The following is a 17377-nucleotide window of genomic DNA, read 5'->3' on the forward strand; positions in this document are numbered from 1 at the left end:
GATAGCCCTGCTGCTGCAGACAGCTAGCTCCAGTGCAGACCATGATTACGGAGATGGAAAACAAAACCTTATCCAAATCAGCTCACAACATCATGAGTCAGGGAAAGGAGAGGGTCAAGTCCCCCTAACTGAGCCCTTCGAGTGCGAGACCTATGAAAGGCCAAATAGAATTGGCCAAGGTGGGGGCCTTTGGAGCTCCAGATGTTCCTATCACCCCCTGCCCCCAAGTGGAGCCATGGGAAAAGATTGAGGCGCTGCCAGGACCAACCACCGGGACAATCTCAGCTACCACTGCCTATGCTTGTGCAGGAAGCGATACAGGTAGCTTCCTGGGGGATTCAGCACCAATTCTTTCCCTCTGCAATAGGGGCCTTCTTTCCCACCTTTTTCAACCCTTCTGCAGACTGTGCAGCACAACAGTGGATTTTACCCAGACCAAACCCCTCCAGTATTCAACATCTGATACATCAGATCAAGCTACAAATAGAAACTGCAAAATGGACTCTAGAGGGTTCAAGATCCCCCCCAAGTCCAGGGAAGAAACTCCACTAAAATTGGAGTGGGGAAACCCTGGGAGAAATATATCTCTAGGAATTCTGACAAAGAAGTTTTACAACTATATCCAAAGATGGGGACAACACCCTGAAGGACCAGTTGGATAAGAAAAGTGAAACAGCACTAAAAAAGGGCTCATGAAGCAACATCGCTAATTATCAGGGCCTTGGCGGTTCTTTTGAACTTTACCAGGGCTATAATTGTTTGGACTGACAACATGCTCAGTGAACCAGAGATGGGACCCAGTGTCATACAAATGATCTTTATTAAAGACCAAAGAGCTGCTCAGTGTGCATCAGACACATCCCGGGATGCGATCCAATTCAACGCCAGGTCACAAGCAGAAATCTCTTGGTGTGCAGAAACTTCTGGCCCAAAAACTGGAGAGTGGACTTGATGACAATGGCAAACCTCTCTACGAAAAAATATGCTGGGGAACTGCTCTTTAGAGACGCCTGCTTGGAAAAAGTGCTTGTTCAAACAAAGGACAAAATGAAAGCCATGTCCTTCTCAGGGCCCACATCTAAAGAAAAAGACTACAAAAATAAGCATTTTATTTCCTTTCCTCCATAAATATCCCAAAGAGGCAGAGATCACAGATAGTTCAGGTACACAGGCACCAAAACTACAGAACAAGAGACTCAGGGAAACAGTTCCACCATAACAGGGGGTAATGGATGCCTGCACAAAAGGAACCTCAGCCTGATTGCATGATAGGAAGGATACTTGGTAATATGGTAATAATGGACTGAGATGTGGGCTTGGATTGCCATGTTGCTTTCAGAGGCATTGGCAGTAACAGCCTCAAAATTTATATATTCTTTTAAATTTTCTTCCTATGCCAGGCTTTCCTAGTGTTGAGTATTTCTGCCCCTGACTTAGACTTTTCATAACAGATCTAAGTTGATTAGGTAACATGAGTACTGTGGCAAGCAGTATAGGCTATGTGTAATGTTAAAAAGACAAAATAACCTATCAGTGACAAATGTAATTCAACCTTTGCATCAAGAAAATTGGAATCCAAACCATGTAATGTGCAAATTAAGCAGCTGTATGAATGCATTATTTGTTTTTAATAATTCTGTTTCCGTATTTATAATCTTGGGAAGTAGAATTGAATGTGCAGTACTGCATTCTGTGCCTAGAATGTGAAGACTGATCTCATGGTTGTGTCTGTAATTTCCCCCCCTCCCCCACCACACACATCTCTTACAGAAAATCCACCTAGAACATTAAATATGGTATTGAGTACTCTTTCTAACTTCGGAACCTACTTTTGCTGTGTTCTTATTTGTGTGTTTATTTTTGAGCAATACTTAGGAATAATTTTATTTTACCCTTAAAACAGTACTGATGTCAGTAAGGATGACAACATAATAAAACTGAGATTCTTTGGATGGGGCCAGGCCATTAGAGTGGAGACTGTACTGAAGTTTACATCAGGCATATTAAACTAGGAGGATGGCTATGTATTTATCAAAAATGCGGAGGCACTCGGGTATCAAGTTTAGTATTAATGAAATTCATTACAAGTTTGATACTGTTTTTTTTTAACCTTGTCAATACACAAAGAAGGTAATTACTTTGTTTAATGGAATGAGGCATAAATTGGAAAGGCTAAAAGTGGTAATTGCTAAATTTGTATCAGTAATTTTAGAATAGAATCACAGAAACATAGAATTATAGATTTGAAAGAGACCCCAAGGGCCATCAAGTCCAACCTCCTGCAATGCAGGAACACACAGTCAAAACACCCCTGAGAATTGGCCATCCAGCTTCTGTTCAAAAACCTCCAAAGATGGAGACTCCACCACACTCCGAGGTAGTACATTCCACTGTCGAACAGCTCTTACTGTCAGCAAGTTTTTCCTGATGTTAGGTGGAATCTCTTTTCCTTCACCTTGAACCCATTACTCCTGGTCTTTGGAGCAGCAGAAAACAAACTTGCTTCTAGATTATAAATTTCTTGCATCTAAATAACTAGAAGAACATACACATACTTTGGACTCCCCCCCGCCCTCCCCAAAAAATCTGTGCTCATTAAATTGCTTTTAGGTTTGGCTAATGGTTTGTTGGACTCCTGGACTTTGGAGGTACTTATGTTTGTCTGGCAGTTGAAGATGTTTCCTGGTTTTTTTTATCCAGATGACAGCATTTTTTAAAAATCCAGATAACAGCATTTTTTCCACCAGTAAAGGGTGGTATCCTTGTACAGAATTCATTTTCTTGCTTTGTAGATAGGGTATAAGCAATTTATTTTGCAAAGATTTCCACTATCCTGAGAGGTGCTGAACCTCTCTCCCAAGTCCACCCTTCCCCATTCCTTGGACAGACAAGCTTCCATAGCTCTCCCTTTGTGGGAGGTGGGGGCGGGCTGGCAGAAGAAAACACCAAACCCTTGAAGAAATAATCATCAGCTCCTTCTGCCTCTTTCTTGCTAGTCCAATACTCTTGGACTTATTAAACAAGCCAAGCTAAGGCAAAGCCACTGTGACATCGCTGCAAGAGAATTACTTGTGCAAAACGAGACTTTCCTGCCTTCTCTTGACCAATGGACCGCTTTGTCAATTGCATTCCTTCTGCCTCCCACAAAGGGAGAGCTATGGAAGCATGTCTTGACCAATGGACCGCTTTGCCAATTGGCCATGCTGACAGAGGCTGATGGGAATTGTAGTTCCTGAACATCTGGAGAGCCGCAGGTTCCCTACCCCTGGTGTAGTGTAATGGTGAGGAACTGCAGATGTGGGGGTGGCAGTGAATCAGTAGAAATCATGCAAACAGAAGTGTTTTCCTTTTTAAATTCAAACTAATGTACCTTTGTGAGGGTATTACCAACTAGCATAACCAATACGCTGTGGGATTTTAATTAGAAAATGTTTGTGGTGGCTAATATACTTTTAGGGGTCCGACGATTGTCTTGTGAAAATTTGGGCTACTGATGATGGAAGATTGCTTGCTACTTTAAGAGGACATGCGGCTGAAATATCTGACATGGCTGTTAATTATGAGAATACCATGATTGCTGCAGGGAGCTGTGACAAAATGATCAGAGTATGGTGCCTCCGAACATGTGCCCCTTTGGCTGTTCTGCAAGGCCACAGTGCATCCATAACCTCACTACAAGTAAGTCTGCTTCATTCTAGAGGGTAGCCTAGTGAGGATATAGCAGGAGATTGTGGAAAACAAATGAATATAGATATTCTGAAAAGTAGCAAAACAGATCCATATTCTAAAAGACCACTTTCTGAAGTGGTCTGTAGTATTTGACTAATGCAGTGTACCTCTAGATAGATGAGTTATTGTATGAACATTATTTTGTGTCTTGTCTTTGAGGTAATATAGGCTTTAATCTTAAGTAGGGAAAAGGATGGATCATTGTATTTGCATGATGATAGGAAATTTTGTACGTGTATATGTATAAAGGAAGGAAAAGAAAAAAGAGGGAACACAAACTTATGCTTCCATTGAAGAACTTTTTGGCATGTTTTATATTTTGTGTATGATTAAGTAACTTTTAATAAAGCAGTAATTAGATTAGAAATTTCCATTTTTTATTGAATAATTTGGGTCATGATTCTCTTGCTTGCTAAAATTCAAAGAAATGTAAATATCCTTATTTGTTTTTCAGTTTTCCCCACTGTGCAGTGGATCAAAGCGTTACCTGTCTTCAACTGGGGCGGACGGCACAATATGTTTTTGGTTATGGGATGCTGGCACCCTTAAAATAAAGTTAGTTTCTTTCTTGCATGTTTTTTTCTCTTGTTGCCACAGTTGGCTTCTAATTTACATTGTAAGTAATAGAAAAAAGTGGCAACAGATCAGGCTCTTCCAACTCTTGGAAAGACTGAATCATAATGCTGGGATTTATCTTGGGTGAAATAATCTGAGATCAATGAATCTCACACTACGATAGATAAGCGGGGTATTATACTCAGGGTGGATAAAATCAGTGATGTTTATTTCATTTCTAAAATTTCAGCGTTCTTTTTAAAAGTTTGTGTTTGTATACTTCAACAAATAGAGTTGATTGAAATTGGTGACATTTTGCTCCCCTCCCTTGGCATGTAAAAGTACATTAGAACAAAAGAAAGAACTTTGCTGGATCAGACCAGAGTTCACCTAGTCCAGCACTCTGCTACTCACAGTGGCCCACCAGGTGCCTTTGGGAGCTCACATGCAGGATGTGAAAGCAATGGCCTGCTGCTGCTTCTGCTCCCAAGCACCTGATCTGCTAAGGCATTTGCAATCTGAGATCAAGGAGGATCAAGATTGGTAGCCATAGATCGACTTCTCCTCCATAAATATGTCCAAGCCCCTTTTAAAGCTATCCAGGTTAGGGGCCATCACCACCTCCTGTGGCAGCATATTCCAAACACCAATCACATGTTGCGTGAAGAAATTTTTCCTTTTATTAGTCCTGATTCTTCCCCCCAGCATTTTCAATGCATGCCCCCTGGTTGTAATATTGTGAGAGAGAAAAAACATTCTATTTATACCAGAGAACTTTGGGTTCAGGCAGCTTTATTAGAGAGTAGTGACTATATGTATTTTGTAAAAGTAGTTCTGTTTGTTTTCCCCCAAAGCAATGTGGTAAACAGTTTCTTTATGCCTAATAATTTTATTGCTGAGCTGCTGATTAGTTTGGTTGTTTTGATGCTTATGATTTTCCCCTCTTTAACCCTGCAGTCCAAGGCCAACAAAGTTTACTGAGCGTCCAAGGCCTGGAGTCCAGATGATTTGCTCTTCTTTCAGTGCTGGTAAAGTCTCCTCCCATAGGCTCTTTGAATATTAGTAACTGTTGTCATTACTTTTTCATTACATTCCTTCAACGGAAGTATGAAATTATTTTGAGTATTGAATTGAGGACTGATGCAGTTTTTGAAAGTTTTATATATTGTACGTTTTAATTTTATTTGTACACTTAGAATATTTTAAAACAAAAACTGTCAGATATAATAGAATGCAAAACAATCAAAAACCTCTGCAAGTATTTTCATAATACGTTACTCTGGGCGTTCTAGATCAGGGGTTGCTAACTTTTTCTACAAGAAGAGCTACTTCTGAATAAAAATAAATCTCTGCTACTTACTGGAAAAGTATTCTAATCTACCATGGTCAACTGCCCACACACATTATATATATTCCCTGTACAAATTTGCCCACTGTCCTAGAAACAGAACATGGACTAGGAAGAGCACCAGTGAAGCTATTACCTAAGCAGTGCAGAGGAAAAAACCCTATGAAGTATGTTTTTAAAAAAATCTAGACTAGGTATGTAAAAACAATTATAACTATTGTAAAAATGGAAAACACTGGCTCCCAAGATTATAAAAAAAATCTGTGTAATACTTTTGATTAGAATCAGGCAAATTGGCACAAAACACTGCAACCTTTCAAGGGCTGTTCATCAGGCTTGATAGAGGGCAGAATTCTCCAGCCATTTTCTTAAGGTCTGATCTTATAGGCATCCTTTGGCAGGTGCTAGTAACCAGTTCTCCTTTTCACTTTTTTGCTAAGGGGTAAGTATACTCAGAGGCTAACTGTACTGTCTACATTGTAGTTTACTGACCCCCCCCCCCCTTGCCCCATTTCAGATATTCAAGCAGCGGAACCCCATGCCCTGTACCATAACCAGTTGAACTCTTTTCTCACATGAGGAACACTCTCCATTCTCATTCTCTTTCATGGTCATCTTGAGAAAGCAGGAAGAGCTAAGAGAGCAGTACTTCTAATTCCTTTCACACAGAGATCTTTCAGGCCATTCGATTTAGCCTGCATCTTTCTCTGGCAAGCTGCTGATAGCTTGTGTCTTTGGGTTTGATGTCCATGTTCCATACAATTTTATTGTATATCACAACTAAAGAATTTGGTGAATGGAATACTTTACAGAGAACATAGACAGTAGAACTCATGTTTCACACTAATTAGCAGTTTTCTTGATAGTTGCTGTTGCTTCTGCTGTTGCTATGTTGCTTTTGAATTAATGGCTAAAATATGCAAACTCATGTGCTGATTAGGAATTACCTTGCGCCTTGTAAAGAAATATAGGTTTAGAGAGTTGTCAAGTGAGTAAAAGGCAGCTTAATGTAAGCATTGTTTAGTCATGGGGTGCCACAAGCAGTACATTGGAGCAGATGTTGGGAACTGAACTGTAAGATTGTCAGATTATGAAACTCAGTAGTACTGTAATAACACTTGCTTTGTTCTTGCTTTTTGTAGGTGGAATGTTTCTGGCCACTGGAAGTACAGATCACATCATTAGGGTTTATTTCTTTGGATCAGGTCAGCCAGAGAAGATATCAGAGTTGGAGTTTCATACTGTAAATACCTCTCACAATTGCTTAGCTCTTTCTTTGAAATGCACTGAAATTGGGTAGTCATGTTAATTTTTTTCTTGTTTATGCAGGACAAAGTGGATAGCATTCAATTTTCCAACACTAGTAATCGGTAAGTAAGTAAACTGTTTTATGTATAATCTCTGGGGTGTTTCCCCCTTCCCTGCTGTAAAGATGTAAAAGATGTAAAGATTGTAAAAGATGATGATGCCCAGTGTACATTGAATATTAAGAATTCTTATGGTAGACTTGTGACTCAAATGAAACCTGAATTTAAGTGGAATGGCAGTGTGTTTTGAAATTGAGTTTGATTTGATGGGTTTCAATAATATTTAATACTGAAAGCAAGCATAGATTCCTTCCTCTTACTGAAGACGTTATACTCAACCCATACTCTCTTCCTGGAATTTCCTGTTCCCCCAAAAGATTCATTTTGAGCTAAAACACAAGGGGGAAGCAAGAGAGCAACACTTCAACTGATGGAAACCCCTTCTACCAACAGGAATGTCTAGTTCAGTGGTTCTCAACCTGGGGGTTGCGACCCCTTTGGGGTCGAATGACCCTTTCACAGGGGTCGCCTAAGACTCTCTGCATCAGTGTTCTCCATCTGTAAAATGGATAAATGTTAGGGTTGGGGGTCACCACAACATGAGGAACTTATTAAAGGGTTGCAGCATTAGGAAGGTTGAGAACCACTGGTCTAGTTAGTAGATCAAACCTTTGTATGTTAATAGTTTTATATGAATACACATTTTATATATAGTACATAATGCTGTGTACAAAAAGTAATCTGTGAACACTTTGTAAATGTTGTTACAGGCCACTAATTCAATGGTCTAACTCTTTCTTAAAGGATTGTATCAATTTTATAAATTACTCTAACCAAAATATTCTTTCTTCTGTTCTTCTGCCTACCTGCTTCCCCATTGGGAAGAGCCTGGCTTTCTGCTTCTTGACAATAACGTATTCCCTATTTCTTCACTGGTCCAGCAATTTTACCTAGCTTTTTCGCACCACCTTGGTGCCTCCTTCCCCCTAAATGTTTTTTCTCTAGTTCCTTTCACTTACAGTTTTGAACAAAGGGTATATTGCAGTCCTGGTAGCTGTTGTTTCTCAGGGTTCCATGAGCTACCAAGACAATTAGGTCACCAGTTTTCCTTATAGTTTTGTGGATAGAGTTTTCTTTCTAGTTAATGAATGGAGATATTTTATAAGAGTAGCTAAGTAAGGATTATATTGTATGTAGGAAAGTAGGTAACTGTACTTTATTTTCATGGCTCTTGGTGCATCTTGTGTAGCTTTCATCTAAAACTGATAGTTCTGGTTTTGTGTAAATTGTGTAAGAATTGAACACCACAAAAAGACTGAAGCCCGTTATCTGTGTACATGAAACACGTACACATAAAAACCAAAATATCTTGTGGAAGACGTGGAAGTGAATATTTTTTGTCTTTCTCTGTTAGCTTTGTTAGCGGAAGTCGTGATGGCACAGCACGCATTTGGATGTTCAAAAGAAAGGAATGGAAGAGCATTTTATTAGATATGGCTACTCGTCCTGCAGGGTAAGTATATATATATTTTTGTAATTTGCCTACTTCCTGTTGAAAGTTGAAATTTTATCTGTAAATCTCTGCTGATTATGTCTTGGAAGGACAAAAAAGCTGCTTCTAAAAGTACCATTCAGTGGTCTTTAGAGACCATGTGAGAGACTTGCATTACTTTATTTAGAAACCACTTCTTTAACTGAGCAGATTGTGGGCTGGTGCAAACATAACAACTCTTAACATTGGGGGAGGGCGGTCTATAAACCCAATAAATAAATAAACAAACAAACAAGCAAGCTAGCTTGTGGAATTGTATGTTCCCTGTCGCAAGGAGAGAGTCCTTTAGAGAGAAATGTGATCTTTCCCATTTATTTCTAGGATAGAGCATTTTTAGGGCCTTCGGAACTTCTACTGAGTGAAACTCAGTACTATAAGCAAATCTTAGGATAGTGAGAAACATCTGACTAATCTTGGGTAAAAGAAAAATGAGACCAGGCTATATAAACTGCATAGAGCAGATGCAACTAATTCCAGTAGCTTTGGCCTAGAAGTCTTTTAGTAGAAATATGTCAGCAAGCTATCTCATGCCATTCACAGCAAAGGCAGTGACCGTTTATATGGCGAGATGCAACTTAAGGTTTGGCCACTGCAACTTGGATGCCACTTCAGAGCCAGTGTTGCCACTGTGCCATGACTATGCACAGAGTTATTTTGAGATTTCCTAAAAGAAATACTAACTGAAACAACAAATGGCTATACCATTAATTCCTACAGTACAAAAATGTTAGCAAAGAAGATAAAGTTCTCTCTTTATTCAGATCAAGGGATTTCTAGCCTCCCTGGAACTTCTGGAGTAGGCATCTCCCCACAAATCTCAGCACACAGGGACATCAAATTAGGCCCAGCTGCAGAATAGGCAGCCTTCAAATGGACTTTCTTATGTGTTCCCCCATCTCCATAAGCGAATAGAAAAAGTAGGACTGTTCTCACACATGGGGGAAAAATCCTGTTTCTAATGAGTGGATATTGGAAGCAATTGAGTTGAGTTATACCTTGTAACTGAAGTCTTTCCATTTAGAATCTTTCAGGTCATGGGCAAAAGAAAATCAGATGCCAATGACCATTGGATACATTGCTTGTATGTTAAGCAGTGTCAGTGCTCTTCTGCAATCCTACAAATATCTCTGCCCTGCTTCTAGGAGCATAAATTTCTTGGAACGTACAGTTCTATCACAGAAGGTTACCCATCTGGGGATACTAATAGACATGTCACAAGGCCCAGTGCTCCTTGTGATACAGACAGAAGATAATTTTAATTAGAAAGATGTGCAGAACCCATGGGAAGATATGGTGTTCTTTGCTCAGTTGCATGGCATGATCATTTCAGTATAGGTCTTAGTTCTATGCTCTAGAGCCCATGCCAGAGAATTTCAGGGGGTTGTATCGCTTTTTCAGAGGGAAGTCCCATTCCAGCAGTGTATGAGGATTAATTTTCACTTGGATAGTAGTTAGGTTTTTCAGATGTGACACTTTTAAAGTTTCTTTAAAGTAGAATATGCTACACTCTGCCAGATATTTGGCTAACAAATGCCAGCCTAATGACTGAAAGAATATACTGCTACTGTGTTTCCCTGAAAATAAGACAGGGTCTTATATTACTTTTTGCTCCAAAAGATGCGGTAGGGCTTATTTTCAGGGTATGTCTTATTTTTTCCCATGATTTTGCGCCCCTCACATGACCAGATCAGCTGCGCTGGGGAATCTGTAACTAGGGCTTATTTTTGGAGTAGGGCTTATATTTCAGGCATCCTCCAAAAACCCCGAAAAATCATGCTAAGGCTTATTTTCGGGGTAAGGCTTATTTTCAGGGAAACAGGGTAGGTCCTGATGAATCAAGGTGCACCACTTACTACTGATTTCCTAGGGAGCAGAGTGGCTCTTCTGGCTTTCAGTTAACCAGCAAATAATCATCGTAAATGTCAGTCCCTCTGTTCTACAGATTCTTCCCACTTGTAGCATTCTTATTTTTTAACATGCTTGATTACTGTTTCAAACTATTAATTTTGTATTGGTTGCTGCAACGTTAACCTGATGGTTGAAGGGCAGTATATATACATTGCTAAAATAAACCACTCTCATATTTCTCGAAAGGAATGAATGTTAAACTACATTCAATACATAAAATACATCAAAACAGATGACCTTACTTTTAAAATGGTTCTCTCCTTTAAAAAAGTGACCAGACAGCTGTTCAGATGGCCTTAAAAAAATGAAGACATTAGACCCTGCTCAAAGACCAGGAGAGGGAGCAAAAGTCTATATGGATGAGTATTCTAAGCTGCAAACATGTCAGTAGAAAAGCATAGGCAGGATTCACACTCTACAGCAGTAAAGCCCCCTTTTCATCATTGTTCCTGCCACCCTTCACCAGGGAAGAAATTGCAGCCCTGCAGTCAGCCAGCAAGTCCCCCGACTCTTGTGCCTTTCAACTCAGAGCAGCTTAAAAAGGCAGCTATGAAGTTCATTGTTCCTTTTGGTTAGGAACTAAAGACTATATCTGTGGGGGATCCATGACATGCAAGGTTCAGTATACTGTCTGTATCCTCAACTATTACTTGGATGCTGAATTGTGACATTTGAAGGGACTTGGCTATACAGCTACTGAGATTATTCTGGCTTCTTGTGAAATCTCAAACATTTGAAGGCATAAATCATCTTGGAAAATTTTTACAAAATAGCAGAAAGGGAAGAAATTTGGCTCAACTCAGGTTCATATCTCTAACTTGCTGAAGTTATTCCAGCAGGTCAGTCCCAAAGGCTTCTAAAGAGACAGCCTACACTGATTTATTCTGTCTCTTCTAAGTTTTCCAGAGACATTCCCATGTTACCCTGTTCTGGTAAAGACCAGTCTTGTTAGCCATCCTTTGCAGTATTTTTCTTCCATGGATTTATTTTGTAATAATAAAATCGCCTTGGAGTCAATTTGCTTTACTATTTGATGCTCAATGCACATGGTACAGTCACTACAACTGGACACTCTGAAGAAGGAACTGTCTTGTCTTAATCCTAGAATTTTCTGTTTCATAGATCTCATTAACTTTTATTTTGTTCCAGTCTTTCTCACCCAAAATAAAAGGAATATCATGTTAGATATTCATGCAATGCTACACATATTTATTTATGAGTAGCAGAAGAGTAGCTGGGATTCAAAATTTACAATTTTAAAAATTATTTTGGGTGAAAATGTCTCCTAGCTGAATTTTGAGTTGACAAATTCAGGATTTTATCATATCAATAATTGGTCTTCACACCCCCAAATTGAATTTTAAACTCAAGATCAGCCACCTCAGTTGCACATAACAAATTCTGCTTTACCAGATGAATGTAGAACTCTCGCCCTTCACCAAGCACCACTTAATTGTTTGGACAAGAGGTCTTGGTAACTCTGTTTCACATCCCATTTCTGTACAGCATTGTATGGCTAAGAAATAAATGATAAACTTGAGCTGCCCACAGTAAGGTTCACGTTATGGCTAATCCTGTTGAAGGCCAGTACAAGATGAAGTTGAGCAAGTTAGCCATAATTATAATAATAATTAGAACATGGGATGACCAGTTTTCCTTAAATTTCCCTTTCTTGTGCTTTAAGCCATTATAAAATTCAGTGTTATAAGTTTACCGGTTACTTATTTTTTCAATTGTGGCCTCTAAAATGGAATGAATTGTTCCTTCCTTTGGGAGATTCCAGAGTGGCTTCTGAAAGCAGATGACTGGAATAGCCCATTCATTCAGGCTGATGCTCTCTCCTCGACTGTGTTGTTTTCTGTAAAACTGATCTGAATGGATCCATCTGTTCAAGAAGTGGGGAGTGGTAGCGAATGTTATTGCTTCAGGACATGTTGGTCATCCATTTTGTCAGATACTCATTTGAAATTCTGACCATTTTTACCAATTATCTTCTTCATTAAAGGAGCTTTTAAATGTTTTAATTTTTTTTGGTTTCTTCATCATAGCCAAGCCCTACAAGGTGTAGAAGACAAAATCACAAAACTGAAAGTTACAATGGTGGCATGGGACCGTCATGACAACTCTGTTATTACAGCAGTAAATAACATGACTTTGAAAGTTTGGAATTCCTTCACTGGTCAACTTATTCATGTCCTTATGGTAAGAGAAATGTGGTGATTATCTTTTTTCGCAGTTCTCATGGTCTTCAGGTAGGCTAATTGAGAATTTGTGTATGTGTGAAAAAATAATATAGCATAAGTTGAGATAGTTTGAAGTATTGAAACTTAGATTCTTCACAAAGGAAAATGTCTGAGAGAGCCAGTTATTTTCATCAGGGAAGGCAGAGCTTAGTAATTACCGTATATACTCACGTATAAGCCGAGTTTTTCAGCCCTGTTTAAAGGCTGAGAAAAGCCCCTCGGCTTATATGCGAGTCACCATTTTCTATTAATTACAAAGAGGCTGGGGGCGGGGGCGGGACAACCTCCCTGCCCCCGGAAGCCGCTTGTTGCTGCTCTCCTCTAGGGTGAAGGGGGAACATCGAGGCACCCTGGCTGGCTGGGCTTCCTCAAACCCCGGAGGCAGAGGGAGTTCCTTATTTGGGCAGTGACATCAGGAGGAGTCACTGCCCAAATAAGGAGCTCCCTCTGCCTGCCCGCTGGGTTTGACAAAGCCCAGCCAGCGGCAGGCAGAGGAAGCTCCTTATTTGGGCAGTGATTCCCCCTGATGTCACTGCCCAAATAAGGAGCTCCTCTGCCTGCTGGCTGGCTGGGTTTGACCAGTCGGCAGGCAGAGGGAGCTCCTTATTTGGGCAGTGACATCAGGGGAGTCGCTGCTCAAATAAGGAGCTCCCCCTGCCTGCCAGTGGGCTTTGTCAAATCCAGCCGGCAGGCAGAGGGAGCTCCTTATTTGAGCAGTGACTCCCCCTGATGTCACTGCCCAAATAAGGAGCTCTCTCTGCCTCCCGGCTTCCCACCCTCGGCTTATACCCGAGTCAATACGTTTTCCCAGGTTTGGGCAGTAAAATTAGGTGCCTCGGCTTATACACGGGTTGGCTTAAACCCGAGTATATACAGTAATACTATTTTTTTTTCAAGATGCATGAAGTATTTTTGCTGAATTCTTCAGGTTTTAAAATAATCCTTACATATTGCTAGATTATTTAACTGTTTTCTGTTTTTATATTCCCCCCCCCCTTTTTTTTTAATGTAGGGACACGAGGATGAGGTATTTGTACTTGAGAGTCACCCTTTTGATGCCAGAGTTCTGTTTTCAGCCGGCCATGACGGAAATGTCATAGTATGGGATTTGGCAAGGGGAGTCAAAATCCGGTCTTATTTCAATATGGTAAAGATTATATGTATTAAACATATTATAGAAGCTTTCTTGCTTTTGGTAATTAAATACAGTTGGACAAAATTATGTAAAATGTGTACCTGTGTACGTAATATAGGCATGCCATCACTAGTGTTTTTATATTATTCTACCTTTGCTAACATTTGTCTTGAACAGGTGATCTTGAAATTCAGTTTCAAACTAGCCATATTCAGGAATTTTAAGCTGTTCTTTCTTTGAATTAAAGTCTCCTTGTAGAAAAAATGTGTAACAATCCTTAAACCTCAAACACGGCAATGCTAAAATATATCCCATCTTGTAGGGAAGAACCCCCAGTTATGTATAGTTTATCAGTTATAGAATATTTGATTTCTGTTCTGGTAGAACTCAGAGATTTAATTGCATCTTTAGCTATACTTCAGAGATGCAATTACTTTTGTACTTTAAAATTAGTTAAAGTCTGCCTGGATATGTTTGTAAATTACTTATTGTTCTCTGAGTGAGTTTAGGGGCATATCTTGTTTCATTTTCATGTGCACTGGTAACAGTTGGGTGTAACACTGTAATTGGTTTAAAGTAAGTGAAGGAATTTGTAAATGATCATAAAAGTTACTGAATCGCTAGAGTTGGAAATCAGCATTGAAAATATATTGAAATGAATGTATTCACTCTATTCCAGTCTTATAAACAGGTCAACAAATGTTACTAGCCTACTAAAAAGCATTGACTAGCTCACCTGCCTCCATATTCCAGCATAAACAAGGTCTGACATATTAACAGTTTTTGAAAGAGAAAATATATTCACTTCATTATTGATTGAAAGCAGTTAGACATTGGAGGTCGAGTATCTATTTTACAATCTTGATTTATGCAGGAATCAGGGCTACTTGGCTTGTAACATGCAGAACTGGGCAGTTGCATCACTCTCTGTCTCCTTTATGGCAGATGTGTGTAAATTGCCATTCAAAAGAAGAGACTGCAAAATAAGTTGGGAATAGTTGATTCTAAAGGAGGTTCTGCTGATATTGTTCATTTTTTTAAATCTGAAGAAATCCAACTTTATAAGAGCATTCAGTTCTCTTGCCTAGACTCCTACTTGGATAACATCTCACTGTCTACTAATTCAGAGCAAATGGGTTTTTGTAAAGTGTGAATCAAGCAGATGTTAAAGTGTGTAAAGTTATTCCTGTCCCCTGCTCCTTCAGTGAATCTCTTGCATTCTTCAGTCATTGTCCCTGACTACAAAAGGAATAGATGAAGGTAAATTAGTGGAGACCCCCCCCCCATACTTTTTGTGGTATTCTCTTTTTTATGTTGTAAATGTAGTAGTCAGGTGTACAAATGTACGTGAATCTTAAAAGACACACACTCCATAGCTTTCACTTTATACTTTTGTATTTCTCATTTAACTTTTCAGCATCTTTCACACATCTGTAAGTTTACGTCTGCAGTCCTGTTCCCATTTACAAGTTAGTCCCATTGAATGTGCATAGGATAGTTGAAGATGTTCTCTTTAAGAAGCGTTAGTGTTCAGGAGACATGTCTGAGGAAAAGAATCTTTTAAAGTACAAATGTTAGGGTGTTGGTTTTGGAAATTTTACAGACACTTGAACCTTACATCAGTGTTCATTGAGAAAGCACTATATTAGGGGTAGGAAGAAGAAATAAAATTCATAATGGGTTTTTATTCTATTTAGAACAGTGTGACTTTGAAATCTGTATAGCCAAGCAGAATGCCTGTAATGAGATTCGTGTTGTGATAGAAAGGGTTCCACTTCTTGTAGAAGAGACTTATCTACCGTAAATGCTTTTGACTGGAGAACTAGACATGGAGTATTTTCTTATACGACAATGAAGAATTCTGTCAGTAGGGCTAAAGAAAAGTAGTCAGTTCCATACATGGCTTTTAAATGTACTGACAATAGAATAATCTGAGCTTTCATATATTCTTGCTTTTGGACTAGAATGGTCCAAACTACTGTTCAGTTATTATAAGTGCATGTCTCTGGAGAGGTGGCATATAGGGACTGTCTCTGCCCATACATCCCTACTCGGCCTCTCTGATCTGCAGAGGCAAACTGGTTGGTGATCCCCAGCCCCTCATTGATGTGGCTGGCTTCTACCTGGGCCAGGGCCTGTTCACTTGCAATTCCTGCTGAAATATTTTGTTACTGGTTTAATACCCCATTCTCAGGAAAGGCAAACTGGCCTAAACAATGAAAATCAGTGTTGTGTTGTACCAAAGTGGCAGTAATTTGTATCAGTTCCTGTTTTTTCTTTGCAGGAGGTACAACTAATCTTAAAAAATATGATTCAAAAGTTAGATTAAAGATTATTGTTACAGCTCCATTGGAACTGTACCCAAATCCAAAGGAAGCAATGTGTATTCTAAGAGGCTTTCAGGGTACTGATGGTATTTATTGCAAGCCATAACCTCTCATATCAGATGTTTCTTGAGAAGCTCCCTCCCCCTCACACCCATCTTCCAGAAACATTGTGATGAGGCATAGACTGTGGTGGAAAAGGAGACTTAAAACAGCCCTAGGGCGCACACAGAAGTTCTAGGTGTGGCCATCTCTTGTTCCCTGTATAGAAATTGGATGCTGGCTGTTTGGGGATGGGAGGGCAGTGGAGCACATGTTGGTATGTAGTGTATTTCATAGAGCAATCAGAATTAGCTAGTTTTTACTAGGATCATTGCTTTCTAGTTCAGTGGAAGGTTGGTGCCTTTTCCAAAGCTAACTTTATTTGGTAAGAATCTTAGTAATCTTTGGCCATCCTTTTCCATTACGATTGTTATAGATTTAAGCTTTTTCAGAATGCAGTGATAAATAGCCATTCTTATCCTGATTCAATAATGTGTCACTTGGAAATAGGCTCCATTGAAATCAGTGGAATGTTCTATCAAGTAATATCCTTTGAATTGGGCTACTGTTAAACACACCTCATTTTGGAAACCATAGTTATTGGGACAATCTAGAACTTGACAAGCAAACTTTTATTCATTATTTCTCAATCTACAATAGGGCTCTTTTCCCCGTTTTCAGGGACTTTCTTAGTTGATAGATTGTGGAATAATTCTTCCTCTCCCCCATTAGTAATTCTACGCTATAGCATTATAATTAGGAGCAAAGGATTTTCCCTGAAGCCATTCTGAAATTATTTTGCAACTGGAAATATTAGTAGAGTACAGAGGACATGAAGTTCAGAGTGGTGATTGGTCACCTGTGCTTGATTGACAGGTTACAGGGAATAACAAAAACCTATTTGTTCTGGATTAATGGAAGTGGAAAACAGAAAATGAGTATCAGGTAAAATTCTTTTTAAAATATTTGCAGTTCTTTAGCTGAGTTGCAAGCAATCGAAAACAGTGTCTGAGTTCAATTAAATGAACAGTTAGTTTGGAACCATATAGCTCTTATCATTATAGACTCAAAAGTTGAGTAAAAGGTACAATTTCCACTACAGTTTACAAGAAGGGGCAACAACTTTTTAGTAGCTGAAATCTGTTCAGTTATTTGATATATAAAACAGATTGTAGGGTAATGAAATAAAATATTTAGATGGCCTTTCTGATAGGACTATTTAAGAAGGATGCTT

At 39.2% G+C, this 17377-nt stretch overlaps 1 protein-coding gene across 1 annotated transcript in view; it reads left to right on the forward strand.

Annotated features, from left to right (window-relative positions):
* LOC125437805 (pleckstrin homology domain interacting protein) overlaps positions 1-17377 on the forward strand; it is a 93232-nt gene that overhangs the window by 38569 nt on the left and 37286 nt on the right. Inside the window, exons 6-13 of the mRNA XM_048505808.1 lie at positions 3457-3678; positions 4184-4284; positions 5242-5312; positions 6775-6875; positions 6962-7002; positions 8354-8452; positions 12448-12601; positions 13655-13789. Coding sequence (XP_048361765.1) covers positions 3457-3678; positions 4184-4284; positions 5242-5312; positions 6775-6875; positions 6962-7002; positions 8354-8452; positions 12448-12601; positions 13655-13789 — 924 coding nt within the window. The remainder of the gene's footprint in view (positions 1-3456; positions 3679-4183; positions 4285-5241; positions 5313-6774; positions 6876-6961; positions 7003-8353; positions 8453-12447; positions 12602-13654; positions 13790-17377) is intronic.

The sequence above is a fragment of the Sphaerodactylus townsendi genome, linkage group LG01 (genome assembly GCF_021028975.2).
Source record: "Sphaerodactylus townsendi isolate TG3544 linkage group LG01, MPM_Stown_v2.3, whole genome shotgun sequence".
NCBI lineage: Eukaryota > Metazoa > Chordata > Lepidosauria > Squamata > Sphaerodactylidae > Sphaerodactylus > Sphaerodactylus townsendi.